We start from the raw sequence: 23977 nt of genomic DNA on the forward strand, positions 1-23977 counted from the left end.
GAGCCGTCTAAATGGGCCCTTAAGCAACACACCCTTGATATGGAACTCGTTGCCAACTTAGTCCGTTTTCACATTATCCGATCCGATATCGGATGTTGGAAGGATTTCAAGGGATAAAATCCAAGATGGCGCCTGTAGTCAATGTATGGGATATCGGTCCTACATCCGATATCGTATCGGATAATGAGAAAACGCACTTAGCTTGCCCTGACTAATTATTATAATTATCTAAACAACATAATAATTTTAAACAAATAATTTATTTTGCTTATTGATATAAAGTAAGCTGATGGTATACGATGCAGTCTTCAGTAGTTGAAATTTTGAGCCTTCATCTCTTCCCGTGTCTTTTGGGTGTCGGGCCACAGGAACAACAGGGACCCCGTCACTAGAAATTATAATTACTTAATACTTATTAACCCTCTACTCCGTAGCCAAAACATAATAGGTAAGTATATGTAAATAAAAACGCATAGGTATTTTTAGTTAGTGATGTGCAAGTTGCAGAAACTTTCCAAAAAAATCATATATTTCATGAAAAATTCACGAAACTTTCACGAAAAATAAAGGGAAATTAAAAAGTAGGACCCCACGATGGCGCCCAATCGCCCTAACATAAAGACTAAAGAGATTAGAGAGAGTGCACGCTCCATAGCTCTGTGGACAAATTTACCCATCCTACTGAGATACAGAAGGCAACTAACCAGTAGTACTCACTACACTACACCGTATGGTGATGAGCAGCACTATAACGACACAGTTGTGCTCGAGGCCCCACGCCAGCGTGTGGAACCCCACGGAGGCGCCCAGTCGAGAACATAGAGATTACAGAAAGTGCACGCTCTGTTGACATTGACAAATCTGCCCATCTTCCTATAGGTGTGCCTACTGCTTACAGAGATACCTACAGAAAGCTACCAACTACCAACCAACCACCAACCAACCAAGATGCCTACCACTACTACTAGTGACTAGTGAGTACGGTGACGGTGATAAGCAGCACTAATGTATAACGACACAGTTTTGATCGAGGCCCCTCGCCAGCGTGTGGGACCCCACGGCCATAAAGAGATTAACGAGAGTGCACGCTCCATAGCTCTGTTGACTAATGTGCCCATCTTCCTATAGAAGTGCCTACAGAGATAAGGCAACTAACCAGTAGTGAGTACGGTGATGAGCAGCACTATAACGACACAGTTGTGCTCGAGGCCCCACGCCAGCGTGTCGGACCCCACGGCCGCGCCCAGGCGCCCTATCATGAAGAGGGTACACATCGACAGGGCTCTGTGGACTAATCTGCCCATCTTCCTATAGAAGTGCCTACCGAGATACAGAAGGCAACTAACCAGTAGTGAGTACGGTGATGAGCAGCACTATAACGACACAGTTGTGCTCGAGGCCCCACGCCAGCGTGTGAGACCCCACGGCTGCGCCCAGGCGCCCTATCATGAAGAGGGTACACATCGACAGGGCTCTGTGGAAAAATTGTTGTTTATTTCTGAGTATCACTACCTAATTCGTCATTTGATTTCATAATTCATGAGTAGGAAGGTTCTATTTTTTTTTTGTTATTTGACATTAATATTTTTATTAAGTAGTGGATTTTCAGTTAACATATCATGTCATGTAAATATTAGTGGGTAGGAATGCGTAGATATTTAGTTTCACGAGAGCGACATATTGCAGATCGTAAGAACGTATAAATAAGGTTCACAGACACTGCTGTCGTGAGACGAAGTAGGTACGCAAACGCATGTTAGTTGTAAGTTGCATTGTGGTTTGTGGTAAACAACTTAATTAAGGTAAAATATATTTGAGAGCGCACTATTCGCCAACAAACTGGTTCCAGTTTGGCGAAAAGAAAAAATGTAATATAGTCATAAGTTTTTTTGAAATAAATAAATAAAAAAAAAATTATCTACATTTTAAGGAGAGATTATTAGGTATTGTCATATATTTAGTCGAGAGAATATTTTAATACTTAACCATGTTGGTCGCGATACCGTACACACCCAGCATGAACAGACGATGCGATGTACGGTAGCAACACCAAACTACTGAGCTACTATACCTCAGACTGGTGGGAAACACCTCCACAACGGCTCCCGCCAGCGCCGTGTTTCCCGCGATCTCGCACACGTCAGGCTCAAATAGCAGCATGTGGTCTGGCAGGAACACCAGTAACACCACAGAGCTGAGCTAGCTACAATACCTACAGCACCGTGTTTGCCGCGATCTTGCACACGCCCAGGCATCATATGAACAGCAGCATGTGGTCTGGCAGGAACAACAAACAGCTAAGCTAGCGAATACTATACCTCAGGCTGGTGGGAAACACCTCCACAACGGCTGCCGCCAGCGCCAGCACCGTATTTGCCGCGATCCTGCATACGCCGGGCACAAACAGCAGCATGTGGTCTGACAGGAACACCACACAGCTGAGCTAGCTACTGTACCTCAAGCACGTTGGAATGACATCTATAACAGCGGCAGCCAGCACGGTATTGGAAGCGATCCCGCACACGCCAGGCACGAACAGGATGATGCCCGCGATGTAGTTTGGTACCAACGCCGCCGCCACGATGAACAAGGCGCAGGTGCCCATTATCATACCTACAACAACACGTAATACCTGTACATACCATTCCATTACCCAGCATTGGATCTAGACTCTTTTCGAGAGGGGGGCAAAATTAAAATATGTTGAAGTTTGCGCGCCGTCGACTTGACAAAGTTCAAATTTGGTAACCCTGGACTTGACGCCTGGGGCATACCCCCCCCCCTAGCCCCCCTAGATGCGGGCCTGCCACTCGTAGGTACCATTATTGTACCTAATGGACCTTTATCTACTCTTGCTTTGGTACATGTCGGTTACACCAGTATCCGCTTAGCAAGGATTTCCTTAGCAAATAGTGAAATGTGAATTTTTTCACGGTATTTAATTTTCTGAACAATTTGACATCTAAAGCAACTCAAAAAACCTGAGATCCTATTTCATCCTCATGTCTCCTAAAAATGGAAATCCCTTCTGAGAGCCCTATTGTCCCTGATGTGGGATAACAGGATATTATCATCTCTCCTACAAAACCTCCCGCATGATTACGCTGAAAAAATAAACACTAAGATGACATTCAACTTTTAAGGTCCAAATCGATAAAAAATCAATGTGTCGATTCATACATGAGGGATTCATACTCACAATTCATACTTACAATGAGGGAACAAATGAGGGAATGAAAATATACATGTGTGTGACAGATTAACCTATAAAACAGTGACTTTTGACGGCTACAACATACAGATATACGACAGATATCACTCAATATAGTCAAAGTTTTGTTCATTTAATTCAGGTCTAATACTCTCACGGATCAACCTGTAAGTGAAAAAAATATAACAAATACATTTTTATTAAATGTTTTGATTAATGTGTACCTAGTTCAGACACTAATACATATAGGTATACGTACTTTAAAAAATCGTAAAAACCATCTTACAGTACATTTTAGCCTTTGCCCAGCCTCTCCTCATCCCAAAACCGATGCCGGCGTATATGTTGGCCGTGATAGCCCCGACGACTATGGCTATCGGATACATGGCCTTTTCCATCGAAACCGGGATACACTCGTCCATTACCAACTGAAGAATTAATAAATAAGTAAATTATTTATTTTACACTTCACATAATTATGCAGGTGCTACTCTCCCACACTAGTGCTAATCTGTTCAAAAAAGGAGTCCTAGAATTTATTGGATATATCCAATAAATTCTACCTCTTCTTTATCCACACAGATTCTATAATTAGCACATTACCTACGTGTTTAACTACATAATACATCATTTGAAGGGCCATACGTACTGTAACACGTTATACATGTGTACATACATGTGTAAATATTCGGAACTACATAGAATCGATTCCTTGATTTATCAATTTATCATCATTCGTACAAAGTAGGAACTTGTCGCATTACAATAATTATGTATAGTTGTTTTACAAATAGAAGATAGTGCCTACAATACTAACACAATAACTAAGTACTTAAGTATAAAATTGTTGCTATTTAATATTGTCAGGCTCGTCGCGTCTTCCACGCGGTCTTAAGAGGAAAGGGGACGGCCGCTTCTACATATCGTCGCTGCGCGTGCAAAATTCGCTATGTGATTTTTAACGATTTTTCGTTTTCAATGCCATTTTAAACCTTATTTCTAAATACATATGCTCCAAAAACAGCGTCGAGCTCATTTCAGTATTACAGGTTTTATCAAAAGTAGGTATGTGATGCCCATACATTGAATGTTCCTCCTATAATCGCTAACTGCAATAAATCACATAACTACATTATCTTCTTATAACAGCAGTTTTGGAATTGCGCCTGCTATGTGAATTATAACACATAGCTATATTTTCGGAAATATTGTATAAAAAGATGTGTTAGACGTTTGTGCCCGATTTGTACAATCTCATACACAGCGATAATTTTGTACTATTTGTAGAAATCGTGAATGTTTCCAGTTCGTGTGTTTTGCGTCACATAGCAGGCTTTTCTTATAAAAATCTAGCCTACTCTCTTAAAACTTGTTTAAATGGTGTAAGGTAGGTGGGTTTGTAGTCAAGTATAACCTCTATAAATGAGACAAAGAGTGTAGTTTCCCTTTTTATTGAGACTATGTCTGAAAGTACTCACTCTGACCGAATAGTTATTTTTTAATATTTGTTAAAAATAAATCATTTCAAATTGATTTTTAAGATTAACTGTCAGAAATTTATTAGTGTTTAGTATACTGACAAATTTCGTGTAGGGTTCAGTGCGTGTAAACGTATATTACAAACTATCGAAATACGATAAAGTTATGCTAAGTAACTCAAAAAAATAGCAAGTGATTTAACATTGCATTGGCAAGACATCGTTTTGTATGAAATTTTGTGTGATAAGATCTATCTATCCTTTCAGGAAACATTTTAAAATAAATAAATGAAAATAAAATGTTTAATAAATGAAAAAAAGCTGACTTGAGAAATCACACAAAGTTTTGAGTGACAAACATTGTTCATCGTTTTCGGATCAAAAAAGAAAAATGGAACCCTTATACAATTATGTACTTTCTTGTCAATCCGTTTATCAATTTGTCAATATTCTTTATTTCGGAAAAACCCTATACTCAAGTGTACTATACCGTTCCTTGAAGCTGTAAAAAAACCTTATTTCTAAGTAAATACAACATAGGTTAATTGAGTTGAAAAAAAATCTACACTCTCCAGGAAGTCAAAATTAATAGGGTACTTCCGGTTGACCTAAACTATGAAATTTGGAAAATAAATCGTATTACACCATACAAGATTATTAATATAGTTGTGAGAAAAAAAAATAGTAAAATATACACGTAAACTTCGGTGTTCGAGCCAGACTAGCATTATCCAGTTTTTTCAAGTTAAAAAATGTATAATGAAATCTTATTCAATACATAAATGTTTACATAATACCACATTGAGAAACTTTGTAACTGAAATAACCTCCATTCATAAAAATTAATGGAAAAAATATATTATTATAGTTGTAATACATTGGTAGTAATATATTAATTTAATCGAGTTTTTTATTATAGTATTGTGTATTAAGCTTATAGTATTAAATCGTGTTTTTTTCTAAAATAATTAATTCGAAAATGAATTGCTAAATTACAAATAAACAACAACATAGTTAATTCAAATCATATGATTAAATAACCATGTGACGATAAAGTGCACAAATTGTATTTTGTTCCTTAAGAATAAAATCTAGTTAAGTGATTGTAAGACACATACCGGTTTTTTATGACTCAAATTATAATCGCTATGTAACACATTTATGAAAAAATATTTTTTTAACCTTATAATAACTGAAATAAAATTTCAAGTTATTTCTTAATGTATGCAAAAGTGAAAATACTTATGCCATAAAAATATTGATTTATTTATGTTCAATAATTGCCGAAATAAACAGTTTTTTGTGTCTCCTGTAAAGTAGGTTAAAAACACATAGCGAAATTTGCACGCGCAGCGACGATATTAACGTAGTCCCCTTTTCCCTCTCTGGACATTAAATTAAATTATTATTAGATAATTTGATGCATATTAACGTAACTGGAATGAAACCTCGTAGGGCCGGGAACACTGGCGGGCCGCCGCGGACGTCAACACACAGTTTGTTTTTCTGCGCCAGAGAAGTATAGGTTACGTTTGAGTTATGTATATTTTTGATGATAGTATAAAAAGGAACGAAATACAGATATTAATCATATAATAATCTCCTAAGGATAGCGGTGCCGTGATATAGCGGCCGTCTCCATATTCGTACTTACTTCGTAATAGTACGTATCGTGACTGCCGCTATCCTAGGAAACCGGAGCTTAATTGTATCGCTTAACTTCAAAACTGGGTAAATCCATTCTGCTATAAGGTTGATTATCTTTCAGATCATATTATATTTTTAATATATTCAACCTTAAAGCAGAATGGATTTACCCAGGTTTGAAGTTAAGCGACACAATTCTAATAAACTAAAAAGTAATATAAAATAAAACGTCATTGACGTTTTCTAAGTATATAAGTATTTGTATATTATGTATATTATTGTCTCAGTGCCCACAACACAAGCCTTCTTGAGCTTACCGTGGGACATAGTAAATCTGTGGAAGAATGTTCTATAATATTTAATTATTTCAACTTAAAGGCATAGCTATAATTTATGTAAAATATTTTCAAGGCAAAAAAAGACTTAATTTGTTTAAAATAGCGATCTCGAGTCCTCCACTTTCGTCTTAAGACCAACCAAATTTTACCTTTAATTTGTCTATCATTTATATTCTTGAATTCATTTTGATTGTAGGTATACAATAAATAATATTATCGGAAATCATCGTGAGAAAACCGGACTAATTCCCAATAATCAGGCATAGTTTAGTTACCCTTCTGGTTGGAAGGTCAGATGGCAGTCGCTTTCGGAAAACTACGCCAAATTTTGGGATTTTTGTCAAAGCGGAGCCCTGGCCATGGGAATGAGCCGTGGCAAACGCCGGGATAACGCAAGGAGGATGACGACAATAGATAAATATTATTATGTTAATATCGACGTACATTGACAGCGCTGTGTATATCGTTCATGATCCGACACAAGCTGGCGCCAGGCCTGCTGGGGCCGTGCTTCAAGAGTTCGTCCACGATGTGGGGCAGCCAAACATAAAAAGCATTGCTCCTGAAAAACTAGGTATTTATCTTGACTTATATGTCACCAAATGTATTTTATAATCCAGTATGATACTTATTTTTCTATAGGATATTCATTCTAAATTTTGATCATTTCTTTTATATTTCTATTATAATTATGTATCTAGAGAAGCGTTTTAGCTTTAAAAATGGCAAATTAGTATAGACGGTCAAGCAAATCTTGTGACTAAAAAGGCTCGAAAATTTAATTTTCTATGTAACGATAAACCTCCGATTTTACATTTTAATACACATGAAACTTCGCCAGTCAAACATAGAACATTTGATATATAAGTCCAGTTGGATGGAGCATCATGAAAAATTCAAACATTTTCTTTTACATTATTATTTTTTCAAAGAAAATCACATTTCTGCATAATCCAACATTCGCATGTATTTTTCACCAGAACCCCAAAACTGTGCCTAGAAGATCATACTATTTAATTTGAATGTACGCCATCATGAAATGAACTTACTGCATAAAAACCATGAAATTACAGATATGACTAATAAGTACACATCTCAGCAAGGGTGGCTTTATCATGTACTTGATCCGCGCTAAGGATTCTTTTAATTTCGGACTATGAATAGGAGGGGAAACTATTTCCGTGATCTGAAATGAAAAACAGTTTCAATCACAAGTTAAGGCCGATAGTACACCATCCAGTGAAGAAAAAGGAGGGCATGTACATAGTTTAGTTTTATGATAGTGTAATAACGGAAAATCCATCTTATTTGATACATCGTCGCATAGCATTCACGACACAAGACTTTAGATTGAATTATGTATAGAAAGGCAGAGTTGTTCGGGTGCCAAGCCAACGGTAGTTAGGTACTACGATAAATGAAACGATTTGTGTCTCTCTCATTATTTTTAACCGTCGCCTCAAATTTCTTAAAAGAAGGTGGTTCTCTATTCGTCTGTTTTTAGGGTTCCGTACCAAAAAAGGTACAACAGGAACCCTTATGGTGCGACTCTGTCCGTCTGTCTGTCCGTCTGTCACATTGTTAAATATCTCGAGAACTACTTATGCTATCGATATGAAATTTGGAATAGTTATAAACATTGTGAACCTCTACAAGTTGAAAGATTTTTTTTTAATTAATTAATATAAATGATAGAAAATGGCCAAAATGAAAGGGGGTCAAACTGAAAATTTCAAGTAACTAGGTCAAGTGGGGTATCGTTAGAAAGAGCTCAAACTGTACATATCAAAACTATTTTTTATAATTTTTTGGTTGTGGAAAAAAAAATATTTTTTGAAGGAAAATGTAAAAAAAAATACCGTTCCCCCCCTTATCTCCGAAGTTTACCAACATAAATTTATGAAATTTTCACCAAACATGGCTATTATAATGAATATTACAGTAAAAATAAAATCGTACACGTATCTCGAAAACTTTTTTTTTTTTTATAAAAAACCTTTCAGATTTACATTTTCAATTTCAACACCCTTGCAGGTGTTTATTGTACCTGTATTTTTTAACAAAAAAAACAATGAAATTACCTGCTTTCAAATAGAGGCAAAATGGTTAAAATCGGTTCACGCAATAAACAATTATTCTATAAAAATCATCTTCCATACTAGCTCTCGCGCATTAGTTTACTCAATTTGCCGATAGATGTCGCTGTACGTTGAACGCTCATTTCCTACATCGCGTTTTTCCTGATATAATGAGGTCGGATCAGGAGCGTCCTTGCGACATGTCGTAAGTCGTAAACTATTGAAGTCGACTAGTCTTGCTTGATTTTATTTGGACGTTGTCTAACAATAAAATTGTATATTAAAATATTACTTGTTATGTGGGAAATTGAGTCTTGAGGGATTTAGTCAAATCTGTAGAGTTCTATGAATAACATTTTGATGATTCAACTATTGAAAGTTTGTACGGAACCCTCGGTGAGCGAGTCCGACTCGCACTTGACCGGTTTTTTTTTTTATGTTTGTTCCTCGATATCTCCGTCGTTACTGGACCGATTTTGAAAAATTTTTTTTTGATTGAATGTATATGCATACAGATTGGTCCCATTTTTCTCAGATCCCAGTTCTGATGATGGGATCCTGGAGAAATCGAGGGAACTCTTCAAATCTGAAAGGCATACATATGGCGATTTTTGTGTTTTTTAAAGAAACAGCATGCAATTTTAACTATAAAACTCCCGTGAGACTCATACATATTTAAAAATATTTTAAGCGGGTTACTCACGTATTAAATATGAACAGCATGCATTTACGTACGGAACAGTGACATTTGGTGCAGTGGAACTGCTGATGATGGTCAGAACGGAACTCCTCAAATCTGAACGGCACGCTTATTATATAGTGACTTTGATATTTTTATAAGAACAGCATGCACTTACGTCCAGAACAGTGACATTTGGTGCAGTGGAACTCCTGATGATGGTCAGAACGGAACTCCTCAAATCTGAACGGCACGCTTATAGTGCCTTTGGTATTTTTATAAGAACAGCATGCACTTACATCCAGAATAGTGACATTTGGTGCAGTGGAACTCCTGATGATGGTCAGAACGGAACTCCTCAAATCTGAACGGCACGCTTATAGTGCCTTTGGTATTTTTATAAGAACAGCATGCACTTACATCCAGAATAGTGACATTTGGTGCAGTGGAACTGCAGATGATGGTCAGAACCGAACTCCTCAGATCTGAACGGCACACTTATAGTGACTTTGGTATTTTTATAAGAACAGCATGCATTTAAGTTCAGAACAGTAACATTTATTTAGTTATATTTGTTAAGCATATTGACTTTTCAAGTCAAATTTTGTCAAGCTTCGATTTCTTATAATCGGATTCATGAGGAATTGAGGAAACTCCTCAAACCTTAACGGTATACGTATATTGATTTTTGTTGCCATCAAATAATTAAAGCATTAAAAGCAGTTTAAAAAAATACCTACACATTTCTACATAACCCAACATTCGCAAGTAGCTTTCACCAGAACCCCAAAGGCGGCGGTTTTTTTTTCTTAAAAATTATTATATATTAGCGAGACAGTGACAATATATTAGTTATGTAATTCGCTTTGAAGCACTGGTCAAGGTAAATTTATTTACACTAATACGGATACCTTACCGGGTATTCAGCGGGTGGTTTCTTCTGGTTCCACGAGTAGAATTTAGCCAGCACGGCTAAGGCTTCCGGGCCGCCCTTCGTGCCCAGCACGTACGCGGGACTCTCGGGTAGGAGAGCCATGCCCACACAGGCCAGTATGCCCCAGATCGTGGATGCCCACATCAGGACACGCCATGGCACGATTCTGAGTCCCCCGCTACCAAAAGAGAACTTCAGCGGCAACAGCATCCAGGCGAATACTAAAAGTTACAAACTTATTGATTGGAAGAAATCGAAATTGGTATGTTGAAGTGACTGCTATCAAATTGCCCACACGACAATTGTGTGCGTAGCCAAATGCACAAACGCTCACGAAACGCTCACTATAATATCTCTTTCGTAGCTATCTATCTCTATCGCTCTTGCGTATTGGCGCGACAGAGCCAGCCCAGCAAACATTTTAGGTAAAAATATCGATAAAACTACCTATTATAGGTCGCAAATCTGACAGTGACCAAAATGAGTTACCTCGAATCGACCTCGAATCCACGTGGAGTCGACCAAAGTGGGGAAAAAAAGCACGTGCCGGCTACGTCGACTCCACGTAATTTAAGTAATTGCGACCTAATGGTCGCCACTTAGGTGATTCTTGCGACGTGGAATCGACGTCGACACGACGTGCCATGGGTTGCAATGTACTAAATTGGTAAGACTTACCATTTTTCAACGTTATTTCAACGTGGTTTTTACCATTAAATTACTAAAAAAGGTTATTTTTTTACGAGGTATTATGCAAAGAAAGAGACAAACATATTACGAGAGTATTTTCTTTTCGCTCACAAAAAATGTCTGGCTAAAAATCTATCTTGAGTTTTGCAACGAGAATGGCGGCCATTACTTTACGTAAACTAATTATCTATTTAGGTCGATTACGCAGGAATTATACGATGAAATCTTGTGCGCTGAAAAATTTCTCGTGCAGTATGTTAGGTTTTTATTCAAAAGTACTGATGGGCTTTCGAAATACTTAAGTATTACTTATTTTAAAGCTCATAAATAGTATGTATTGCTTGTAAATAGGTTTCGTAATTTTGTGTTCGGTGTTTGTAATTATATTAACTTAACTATATATATTTTTATCATATAAATGACAATAAAAACACCGTTAAATGTTATCGTTTTAGTATTACAACATACCTATAATATGCAATTTACAATAACATGTGGGGATCGGAGTCAGGTTCGATTAATGGTGAACACGTGTTGATAGTTCAAACGATTTATTAATACTAACTCGCTTACACATGCATGCAATACTTATGCCCACTACATCACCGGGCTAATAAAAGAAAAAAAAAATAGTACTTATTACAATTTTTTTTTTTGTTATATTTCTATTTAATAACAAGAAAAACCTGGAAAAAGTCAAAATGACTCAAATTGATATATATATTCCTATACCTGAATCTATTACACAAATAATAAATCATTGAATTTTACTCAATAAACAATTTTATACGGTTTTTATGAATTGTTTCAATTTTTCCTTTATTTATTATTTTTATATTTGGTCCACAATCTTGAACAACTTTAAATGGTCCTTTATATAATTTATCCAATTTCTTTGCAGTTTCGTTTTTCATTAATACTAAATCACCCTTATTGTAAACAAAAGAATGAGCATTCTGGTCATACAATTTCTTATTAGCTAATTTACTCCGGAGCAAATGCTCTCTGGCATCCTTATGTGCTAATTGTAGCCTATATCGTAATTCTAACATGTAGTTATTAGGATTATACAATGGATCCAAGGTGTTACTTAAATTACTAGGTACTTGGCATACTTTTCCAAAAACGAGCTCAAATGGTGAATATTTAGTTGAGCTATGAATTGTGGTGTTGTAGGCAAAACACCAAAAGGGTAGCCAACTACTCCACGTATCAGAACGTTCGTCACAATAAATTCGTAAAAATGCCGCTAAATGTTTATGCATATTTTCTATTGATCCTAGGGATTGATGATGGTAAGCTGTCGAATGAATTTTATTAATTTTTAAAAGTTTACATACCTCACTGAATATTGTTGACGTGAACTCGGTCCCTTTATCTGTAGCAATGACCTTGGGGATACCATACCGTAATATGTAATTGTTGACTAAAGCTCGCGCCACGCTGACTGAGTCCTTATTGCGTAGCGGGTACGCTTCTATATACTTACTTAGCTCGCATTGTACGGTTAAGATGTAGGTGAATCCGTCTGAGTCTGTTTGTAATGGTCCTACGATATCAAGAAATATTTTTTCCATTGCCGCAGTGGCTGTTGTCGTTATTTGCATTGGTTCCTTATTTTCTCGCGAATATTTCGTAAATTGACATTTACTACATTTTCGTACAAAATTTTTAACATCGTGTTCTAGTTTTGGCCAAAAATATTTACTTTTGATATTATTTATCATGCGTCGTATGCCGGCATGCCCACTCGTTGGCAATAAGTGATAGTCGTTCAATATGATAGTTTTTTCTTTTTCGTCAATTATCCTTTTAACATTTCTGAGAATGCTAATGCGTGGTCCGGACCACTGATTATTATTCATTATTTCTTCACTGAGATTCTTTAAAAATAACGCGTTATCTACTGTCTTGATGACAAATATCTCATTTATATTTAATTTATTACAAAAAACACTCAGTTTATTCGCAAAATCGACTCGCGTATAGTGCGACATGTAACTAAGGTTTATGTATATAATTGACTTTGCCTCAACATACGAAAAACATTCCTGTTCCGTAGTTACTTCACCTCTTTGTCGTAACTTGTCTGATTCTATATTTTTTATAAATTGTAACTCAACAGAATTACTCGGTTTTCTTAATATTTCCGAAATTTGAGGTTGATCAGGCCCCGAATCATTGGATATATTAAGATCCGCGGTATTTCCCGAATCTGCGTTTTGTTGTAAAGCTTTTTTGCTTTGCGCTCTAGTTGTAACTAAAACTTGTTCTCCTATACTCTTTAACTCATCCGAAGTGATGGTCACTCTACTCAACGCGTCTGCGACGACGTTATCTTTGCCCTTAATGTAAACAACTTTGTAGTTATATTGTTCGAGTTGCAATCTGAATTTAATTAAACGGGTGGACGGGTCTTTCATGCTGAATAAATACAATAAAGGTTTATGGTCGGTCATAATGGTAAAACTTCTTCCGTACAAATATGGTCTAAAGTACTTGACGCTCCATATCACAGCTAATAACTCTTTTTGAATAGTCGGATAATTTAACTCGGCTTTGTTCAATGTTCTACTTGCGTACGCCACTGGTCTCATATCTTTGTTACATAAACAAGAGCCTATCGCCAATCCGGAAGCGTCTGTTTGTAAAATGAATTCATTATCTTCTGAGAAGTCTGGATATTGCAAGATTGGTGGGGAAATAAGCTTTTGCTTCAGAGTTGAAAATGCTTGTTTACACTCATCCGTCCATTCGAAAGTAACATTTTTCCTACTTAATTTATTCAACGGTAATGTGATTGATGCAAAATTGGGTATAAATTTCCTGTAATAATTACAAAACGCTACGAAACGTCTTACTTCATCGCTATTTGTGGGTTCTGGATAATTTTTTAATACTCTAGTTTTTTCAGGATCTGGAAAAACTCCATCGGATGTTACTGTATGACCTAGGTACAAAAGTTGAGTTTTTAGAAATTCGCATTTCTGCGGATTAACCTTGAGATTTACCTTTCGCAATCGTTCTAAAACGTTAGTTAAATTTTTGTTATGCTGTTCCATATTTCTACCAAAAACCACGAGGTCGTCCATATAAACAAAACATTGTTCATACGAAAGTCCTGACATGGCGATTGACATGACACGCGAAAACGCACTGGCACTTATTTTTAATCCCATTGGGAGCCTTTTCATCCTAAATTGTCCTTGACTGGTGGTAAATGATGTAATGTTTCTACTGTCTTCATCCAATGCTGTTTGATAATAAGATTGTTGCAAGTCTAGGTGACTGAAATATACTGCGCCTGATAATGAGTCCAAAATCTCGTTGATGTTAGGTAGTGGAAACTTATCATCTTGAATTACGTTGTTTATTTTTCTATAATCTACGACTAACCTCCATTTTTTCGTATTACCGTCCGATTTTTTGGGAACTAAAAGAATTGGGCTATTCCAATCACTATTTGCGGGTTCTATGATGTCATCTTTTAACATATTTTTAATCTGTCTACTAATCTCTGGCTTCATAGTTTCTGGTAGTCTGTATGGTTTTACGTATATTGGTTTGGTGTTGGGTTTAACACTAATACTCTGACTTAATATGTTTGTAGTGCCTAGCTTGTCTTCATCTAAGTAAAAAACGTCTGCGTATTTCACACAAATTGATTCAATAAGCTTCCTATCGGTTTTATTTAAGTGATTTAACTTTAATGTTTGTAGCAATCGTGAAACCCTATCTACTCCATTGTCATATTTGTAAAAGTAACATATGTCATAGTCCTTCAAGGGAGTAAGTTTTGGCGTGAAAATAGGTATTTGAATGTCCCTGTCAGTTGTATTTAATATTTTAATCGGTATCCTATTATTTTTGACCTTTCCTATACTACCGGCTATAAAAACATTTTCGAATAACTCTCCTGCGCTAATTACATATTCATTTCCTATTTGAAAAGATGAATCGACTTTTATCAAATGCAATGTCTCAGTTCTAGCTGGTACTGATAAATGTGTATTGGTGTCACCATTTCCGTGAATTGGTAACACACACATTCGATCGTCAGAATGCAAAGTTAACAAGTTCGTCCGTAAGTTGATATCTGCGCCATAAGTTCGTAAGAAATCTGAACCGAGAAGTCCATCCGCATGACATGGCATTTCATTTAATACGTAGAACTTCTGTGTGAATGATATCTGGTTACCGTTCTCTAGCGATACATAAGCTTTGTTATTGCAGGTGATATCACCTCCCACGCCTTTTATTGTTGCATCTACCTTTTGCAATAAGTTATTTGGAACTCTATCTATATGAATTAATGAACACGTCGCCCCTGTATCAATAATGAAAATTAATTCTTGTCCTTGTACTTTTAAACTTACATAATTTAACCCTTCGCATGTAAACACGTAATCTACTCCGTCACATGTTAATACTTTATGGACGAAAAAATTCTGAAAGGTTGGGGTGTTCGTCACTTACCTGGTTTCCCTCTCTTGTTGTAGCAGTGTAGGTCACATTCCGTGAGGTGCCGCGGTTGTCCCGCGCACTCTGGCTCCTAGTACGCGAATTATTGCGCGTAGCTCGTCCTCTATATTGCTGATAACTGTTGCTACTTCTATACCTGTTAAAGTTATTTGGTGCCCAGTTGCTGGTATGGTGGTATTGGTTATAACGCGGATATGAGCCACGGCTATTAGATCGACCACTATAACGTTGAGAGTAGTATCCACGGCTGTTGAAGTGTCTACTTACCGGATATCCTCTCCTGTAGCCTCTCATGTGCATCACTACTGGTGTTGGCTGGCTGTTGTCCTCATCCTTCGCAGCCTGCACCGCTTCTTTCAATTCCTTGTAATTCCTTGCCGCAATGATAGTACCTAGCCTCCTGTTACGCAAACCATCTGCAAATCTTTTTACAGCTAAGTTTTCGTTTATAGGTCTCAGGATTTCGCAAGCTTTTGTATCATTGTCCGCTTGCGCAATCGTGAGATTTGTAAACAATTCCTCAATTTTATCGCCATAGTCTGAAAGTGATAGATTATTTTGTGTAATGCTATTAAGTTGCATTAACAATGAATTTGCTGACTTTTTCGGGAGTAAATATTTTTTAATGTCTGAAACTAATGCTGAAACAGTATCGTAGCTTGTCTTTAATTTGAGTTTCGCATTTTTAGTCAATTTTGTTTTAAGGACAAAAGAAATCAGCAATTTCTTGTTACTTGCCTCTTGTAATATGCTTTCCATCATTTCAATGCCTTCGATAATTCTTTCAACAGTTTCATCCTTGCCGTCGTACAAGGGAATCAGAGACCCTACTTCCTTTAAGTCAAATTTCTCAGCCATTTCGATTCGTTTTTGGATTCCGCAAGTACTGTAATTACTATACTCTAGTATTTTATTATATATTTTATCGATTTTATCGCATAGAACATCAAATATGCAGCCGGGAAACTGTTCCGCTGTACTGCTGCTTGAGGTAGACTCAATTAATTTTACATAACACAAATATAGTTCCTGGGCCTTTTTAATTTTATCGACCCCTATCTTTTGCAAACGGCGGTTGGGTCCTAATTTACTTAAATCTACTTGTAGTTTGCCAAGTTCACTTAATATGGTATTTAATTCTGCTTCCATAAGTAAAACATGCCAAGTTTTTATAGTAATTGCTAAACTACTTGCTAAAATTAAGAATAATCGCGTCAATTAATACGAAAAACACTCCTTTTATCATACCTCACTTTTATCGTATCTCACTTCACATCACACGTGTTTCTTCTTCTGCAACGTCACCGGGACCAGCGTCATCGCCTCGAGTCTGCCTGCGTCCGGAAAGCCTCAGTCGAATGCGCCGTACCATGTCACTTTGTATTTCTCGTCGTATCCATTTATGGTGGCATTTTCTATATCGGTAGAACGCGTAGATCAAAACACCGATAGCGACGATGGTCAATATGCATGACACTAAAATGTTGTTCACTCGCAGATGCTCTGTGTGCTCTGAGATGCCTTGTCCTTCGTTGGAACCTGCCGCATTTTGCGTAATTATAACTTCCTTCTCCTCTTGTTTCGAGTAGGATTTTCCCATCGTCCTTTAAATGTAGCACAACAGACGAAACGTCCAACACAACACGACGCGAATAGGTAAAGTTCATAAAATCAGTTAAATCGATCACCACGGTTGTTTCTGACCGAACGAACAAGTATTGTCTTTGCAAAAGTCATGAAGGTATTACTCAATAATATTAGTAACATCACTGCACCGGACCGTCCAAAATGCTGACGCGCGCGGCGCCGTCGCCTTGGAATGCACCCGGCGGCGGGCGATATGCGCGTTCATGGCTCAGGGTCGCCATGTGGGGATCGGAGTCAGGTTCGATTAATGGTGAACACGTGTTGATAGTTCAAACGATTTATTAATACTAACTCGCTTACACATGCATGCAATACTTATGCCCACTACAAACACCGTCTGATTGTAAGAAAACAAAATGTCGGCTCGACTAAGAAGTTAAATATACCTAAAAATACGACGTAATGGTATTTAAGTCAATTTTACGTAATATACACTTAATTCTACGACCTAATGGTGTCGAGTAACCATACAAGGTCAAAACGACCGCCATCATGACTAATGCTTCGACCATCGTGTCGCAAGACAGTATTTTGTTTGACAGCGCGGACGTAGGTTGCGTGCTAACGATTAGACGTGCCAAAGATAAGTGGAGGATGAAAGGAGAGTGCACGTAGCGGAAATGAGAATGTTGAGATGGATGTGTGGAGTGACCAGAATGGATCGGATCAGGAATGAGTATATTAGGGGAAGTTTGAAAGTTGCGCCTATAACGGAAAAGATGAGGAGTGGCAGGTTGGCGTGGTACGGTCATGTAATGAGGAGGGATGAGTGTCATATAGGCAAAAGAATGTTGGAGATGAATGTTGATGGATGGAGAGGGAGGGGTAAACCCAAACAACGATGGATGGATTGTGTGAAAGAGGACATGAGAAAGAAAGATGTGAGTGTTGAGATGACGAAAGATAGGGGAGAATGGAAGAGGAAGACATGTTGTACCGACCCCACATAACGTGGGATAAGGGTAGGAGGAAGAAGAAGTGGTTTCCCAATAGGTAAGTTATATGTGACAATTGATTTTGAAACGTTTTCGGGTGTTTTTAGGGATCAACATAATACCTGATTTGATGAATGTTTGCTTAGTTTAAAACATATCAACGTGCTTCACGCGTGTATGTAATAAAATTACATAAATATTTATTTTTAATTGACTCCAATTTTGGTTTTAGGTTTTTATTATTGCAATATGTCATATAAGATAGTGGCCACCCCGTCCCGACGGGGACTGGAAATAACGCTTTGCCCTTCAGCGTGGGAGGAGAACGGCGTTCTGTCGTGGCCTCCTACGATGGTGAGCCGGCTACAGAAAGATGCGGAAAGTTATCCGGAACCACACTGGACGAAGTACAAGTGTGTTCCAAAGAAATGCGGCATCAGTACATATCAAGAGGTGTTGGAATGGGAGAAAGCCTTCCAAAATGCGGACACCGACGCAGAGTCTGAGTAAGTACTGTAATTTACCTATAATTTTAGAACTAAACGGGCCTTAATCGCGTAAACACTTACTTTTACTAAAATTATGAGTGTAAATCGTGTTAGTTTAAATCAATTTACCTGTAATTTCTCCATATCTAAATTAAAATAAACGTAAGTTTTACGCGATTAAGTCCCGTTGTAATTTAATAATTTATAAATCAAAAAACTTCTTGAAGAGAAGATTAATAGTTATTTGTTTTACAAGGGGCCTTCGTGCCTTGAAACCCTCGCAACGCTCAAGATTAGGTGAAATTTGCGAGGTCCGGCGCGGCTTCCGTAGCTCAATTGGTTAAGAGCACTGCACGGAATGCAGAGGGTGCGGGTTCAAGTCCCGCCGGAAGCGTAAATTTTTCCATCTTTTTACGGTTATTTTCATTAGACTTATATGTATTAACAAAAAACATAAAGGTAATCACGGTCTATATCCCGGTTAACATAAGTCTAATAATAATATTATTTCATTGCAAGTTTGAGAAAAGCAGCTCTGTTTGTGTATATGCTGCTACAAAGCAAGCAAATCCTTGTTTCTTCGGCGTCTGCAGTGTGTACTACCTGTATGTTAAACACATTCTAATATCCCTACCGACAACCTATCTATATATATATATATATATATATATATATAAAATATATATATATATATATATATATATACAGATGTAGTGCGAGAAGGGTTTTCTTCGCATTTTTCCGGAAACTTTCGTATTTGTCATGCTAGTGCAGTCAATGTCAGTACATCTCGTACTGAGACTGACTGAAATAGCATGACACGTTCGTACGTTTCCGTAAAAGCTCGGCCACACATGCGCGTTTTGAGACCGTAGGCGGAGCGTTAGCGGAGCGCATTGATAGCGGTGCGCCGGAGGAACGCTGGCGTCCGCTGGGCGCAACGCCAGCGTCCGTCCGGCGCACCGCTATCAATGCGCTCCGCTAACGCTATGCTATCAAAACGCTTTATTTTATAATATATAATAATTTTATCAGCGCATTCCTAATCACATTTTAGGACTAAAATGTTACCCCATTGTAATAGTATTTTATGCAACCGGAGTTTAAAGGAGGTCAAAAAAGACGAGTGGCGTGGGTAACAATTTGAGGCGAAGCCGAAAATTGTTAATAAAGACGCCACGAGTATTTTTTGACTCAGTTAAACACCGTTGCATACAATACTTTTTCTACGACCATGCACTTAGTTTTTAATAGTTTTCTAGAATAACTTTCGTGAAATTCACACTGTTTCCTGTATTTTGACGCGGCGATTTGCACTGCCAGCGCTCGACCCAGCTGCCCAGAAATGCCTAGTTAAAATCTTTCGGGTTCCTCATGTTCCACCGTGTATAATATGAGTCGCTGTATGTAACTACTACCCACTAATAAGTTTTTTCTTTTTAGGTAAAGCATTTCAGTTCTTTTGTTGGGGCTGATGGTCAAGGAAGAGGAGATATTCTTGGCAAAAAAATGGCGGAACAAATTATGACCAGGGATTTAATGACAAAAATGTCTTGGACCGGAATATCAAGAACGGCAGACTTCCAAAGGAAGTTCGCGTTTCAATCTTTGGAAAACGTAGTAAAGCTCTTTTTTAATGTGTTGATTAATTTTTTTTTCTTCATGTATAATTTTTTTTAGATGTACTTTGACACTTAGAGACTCTATACATCTCTAACATCTCTTATTAATAATCATAATAGCTTTGTACTTTGTATAATTTCTTGTGTTAATATATTTTTTTTTATGAATACTTTTGCTTATTAAATTGTATCTTGTTTTTTTAATGCATGTTAATTATAAGATGTAATGTTTTGAAAAGAAGTGGCCCGCCGAGTTTCTTGCCGGTCCCATAGTGGATACCCTCCTCCAACTGAGGGGGGACTGAAATCTTATCGAGGTTGAGGCGTAGGGTTAGAGCCGGCGTAGTTTTATTTGACGTTCATAAGTGCATTGTAATATGCCTACTTGGAAAATAAATATTTCATTTCATATTTCATTTCAAAGCAGACTCCAGGTGGTCTCATGACAAAAATGAAAAACAACGACATGCCGTCTACGTTGAACATTAGTTCAATACTGGATATTGCATTTAAATCCATATCCGATAAAGATTTCTTTAAGCAATTGCTTACGCCTTGGTACCAAAATTTTCCTTGGCCCATTGGCTCTATAAAGACATCGTCAGTCTTCAGTAGAGCTCGCCCGTCTTTAGGCAATTTAAAACCATATTTACTCAGTACAGCTAACAAGTCGTTTAAAGATGACTTGGTGGGTTTGTGCTGTACTGTCCATTCTCTTAGGTCTTCCACAAGTTTCATATTTAAATAATCTTTATTTGTCACATACTCATCTCCAGAATCTTCATTTTCTGATTCCTTGTTTGAACAGATTTCTTCATCGTCGCTCTTCTCATCTATATTATCAGATGGCAAAAAATCCTTGCTTGTGTGTGTGGTATCAGTAACAGTATAGTAACGGTATCAGAAACACACAAAGTAGATACTCCTTGAAAACCGGATGTAGAAGCCAATTCACAATTTATTTCTTCCGATGTTTCACTCTGAACGTCCTTATAATTAGCCTTAGCCTTAGCCTTCTTAATCTTCCTATAATAACTACTGGAATGTCTATATTTTTTTCTCTTTGGCCATTGTTAACACAACACAACTTTTGATTTAAAAAACCGAAATAACTATGGAGTATATACGTCCTATTTCACGGAGAAATGACTTATTTGTGAGTAAAAATAACTTGATCTGAGGTCGCCTCGCAAACGTCGACTTATTGGTTATTTTTTAGGGTTAATTTGACTATTAGGTAAATCTAAATGAAACCTTATGGTAATATTAGTACCTTACAAGTATTTATAACTTTATGGTCTAAATTTGGTCTCTCAAGAAGGTAATATTTACTACGAAATTGGTAGCAAAAGCGACTTAAATCGATAACCTAAAGGTCCCCAGTTTAAGAAAAAATTACGTCGCATATACACCTAATATGGACGTACAAGTAAATATGAACAATTGGTCGAGTTTCGAAGTTAATTTTACCTTATATTTTGCTCATAATCAACCTTTAAGTTTGTGACCTTATGGTGCTTTGATGAAGGGAAATTTACGTTTCAATGGCTCTATATTTTTACCCAGAAGTATAAATGTACGAGATGTGAATTTATGTGGTGCGTATGATGTAATTTTTACCTAAATTAGTAATATATTCTAGAGCATGGGTAAAAGCACTTAGAATGTTTGCTGGGAGACTACATTTCTGCAGCGTTTCGATGGCGTTTCGCGTCACAGAAATGCCATTCAGTTACGGGGCCTGAATCTTTTTACAGTAAACTACTACGACATACGGGAGGAAAGGGGGTGGTGAAATTTTTATCCCGTCACCACACTGGGGCAGTACTACCTACAGACAGGGGACTACTGGAATTAAGTTGAAAGCTTGCTCTGTTATGATCTTTAGAGCCCCCGCACATTGGCCACTTAGTGGCGGCCACTAGTAGCTGCGGACGCGTTTCTCCATACATTTTGTATAGCATCGGCGCACACCGAGCGTTTGAGTGGCCGCGTCTGAGCCTGACTATCACTGGTGGTCGCGTTTAGTGGTGGCGACTAGTGGCCATAGTGTGCGGGGTCTCTTATTCTAGTCAAATGTCAATTTGAGTACTAACAGGGCATGACAAAGTAAGCTCCCGCGATGAAGGCAGAGCCCCACGCTATGGCCGCGGCACTTCTAGAGGGGGGATTCAGTTCCCCCAGGTACACGTACGCAGTAGCACATGATGCTGAAACCCTGCGAAGACAAAAGAAGATTGGAAGGAAGGGTTAAGTATAAGTATAAGCTGATGGAGCGCCAAAATGACACCGCTAAACACCTACTTCGATCTCTTTGGCCTTCAATATGTTAAAAAATGGATCCTGAGACTTCTTCCGCTTCTTGATGGGTCACTGCCGACTAGGATGGAAGGCCATCACTTTTACTAATATCTACATCATTCACAGGTTTCGCCTTTGTGGCCATAATATTTCTGTCTACGATTTAACTGTCTTCCGGTGTAAGTAATTTAAAATCGACGCTAGTTGAAGTTAAGTGATCAACGTTATAATCAAACTCGTTCCAGAGTTTTGTGGCTATGATAAGTTGTTAAAAGTGTCTATGAATAGCAATAAAAAATAAATCCTTTTTACAAATTAAGTATACTATTGTGTTAAAAGAGAAACTTACATAGTACCGGTGATCATTCGCAGCAAGAACATGGACAAGAAGTTCGTAGACAAAGATGAGCCAATTGAGAATATGACGGCTAGCACAGTCGCGGGCAGCATAGTAGTGCGCCGCCCGTACTTGTCACCGACGTACCCCCAAAACATGGCCGGCACCACCACGCCTTCCGATTGAGAAAAGAAACGATTTGGTTTAATAATTCGCAGTTGTAATACATGTATAGGTATATAGTACATTTTTATGTTCTGTCACATCATAAATGGGAAAGTGTGTGTCTGTTTGTTTGTCCGTCTTTCACGGCAAAACGGAGCGACGAATTGACTTGATTTCTTAAGTGAAGATAGTTGAAGGGATGGAGAGTGACATAGGCTACTTTTTATCTCTTTCTAACGCGAGCGAAGCCGCGAGCCAAAGCTAGTTTAAAATAATCCAAAGACCAAAATGACTGTCGTCATCATCCAGATCATCCTCCTTGCGCTATCCCAGCACTTGCAACGGCTCATGTTATAAGCCTCACCTATAAAAGTCGCAGCCGAGATCGCGCCCCGTTGTCCGATAGTGATTTTCAGGTCGCAGTCGGCCGTGTTCAGCACATAGCCCAAGCTCAGACATTCTACGGTCGCGTAGAGAAGGATGAACCCGTTGGTGAACAAGGCTAGGATATTGTATTTACCGTACCCTGAGAATATAAGAAACACTGGTAAACATTCAGCGAACGGTCTTAAACAGAATTGCTGTGGGTAGATAGATTAGTATAATTTAGGCACAAAAAATTGTTTTTGACCACAAAGGCTCATGTCTGCAAGGTAGGTAATTTTATTTTATACAAATTTTAACCTATTTTATTAAGTTGGTACCTAGGATGGTTATCGGGGTAGTTTTACTTCTACACAGCAATGAGGTGTATAATATTTACGACATACAAGGACATAATAGGTAATCAAAAAATATTAAAATATGAGAATGTTACCGGTAAGTTCATAAGCTTCTTCGAATGTTGTCATTTAATTTAGAAATGGATAAACCTGGTTCTCCAGTTAATACACAATTTAGTTTGTAGAGCATTAGTGCCCTAAGCTGCCACAAATAGATAGGTAT

At 37.7% G+C, this 23977-nt stretch overlaps 1 protein-coding gene and 1 non-coding gene across 2 annotated transcripts; one reads left to right on the top strand and one right to left on the bottom strand.

Annotated features, from left to right (window-relative positions):
* Positions 1–308: 308 nt before the first annotated feature.
* On the bottom strand, positions 309–23970 carry LOC125233540 (organic cation/carnitine transporter 7-like). The gene is made up of 12 exons (XM_048139594.1): positions 23850–23970; positions 23397–23558; positions 22880–23042; positions 22326–22447; positions 10348–10586; positions 7724–7860; positions 7119–7236; positions 6127–6195; positions 3498–3639; positions 2457–2613; positions 1347–1474; positions 309–388 (listed from the first exon to the last, which is right to left on the bottom strand). Exons 1-12 carry the CDS (start codon positions 23881–23883, stop codon positions 309–311), a joined length of 1551 nt encoding a protein of 516 aa, XP_047995551.1. The 5' UTR covers positions 23884–23970.
* On the top strand, positions 18929–19001 carry Trnas-gga. The gene has a single exon. It is a non-coding gene; the product is annotated as a tRNA-Ser (tRNA).
* Positions 23971–23977: the final 7 nt, after the last annotated feature.

This window comes from Leguminivora glycinivorella, chromosome 14 (assembly GCF_023078275.1).
Source record: "Leguminivora glycinivorella isolate SPB_JAAS2020 chromosome 14, LegGlyc_1.1, whole genome shotgun sequence".
Lineage (NCBI taxonomy): Eukaryota > Metazoa > Arthropoda > Insecta > Lepidoptera > Tortricidae > Leguminivora > Leguminivora glycinivorella.

What these genes read in the sequence shown, in the direction of transcription:
- LOC125233540 (XM_048139594.1), bottom strand. Translation starts at nt 23,883, where the DNA reads ATGACAACATTCGAAGAAGCTTATGAACTTACCG. An exon ending in AGAAGCTTATGAACTTACCG is followed by an intron (nt 23,559 to 23,849) that starts GTAACATTCTCA and finishes TTATATTCTCAG; the next exon opens with GGTACGGTAAATACAATATC. An exon ending in ATATACACAGCGCTGTCAAT is followed by an intron (nt 6,196 to 7,118) that starts GTACGTCGATAT and finishes TCTCTGGCGCAG; the next exon opens with AAAAACAAACTGTGTGTTGA.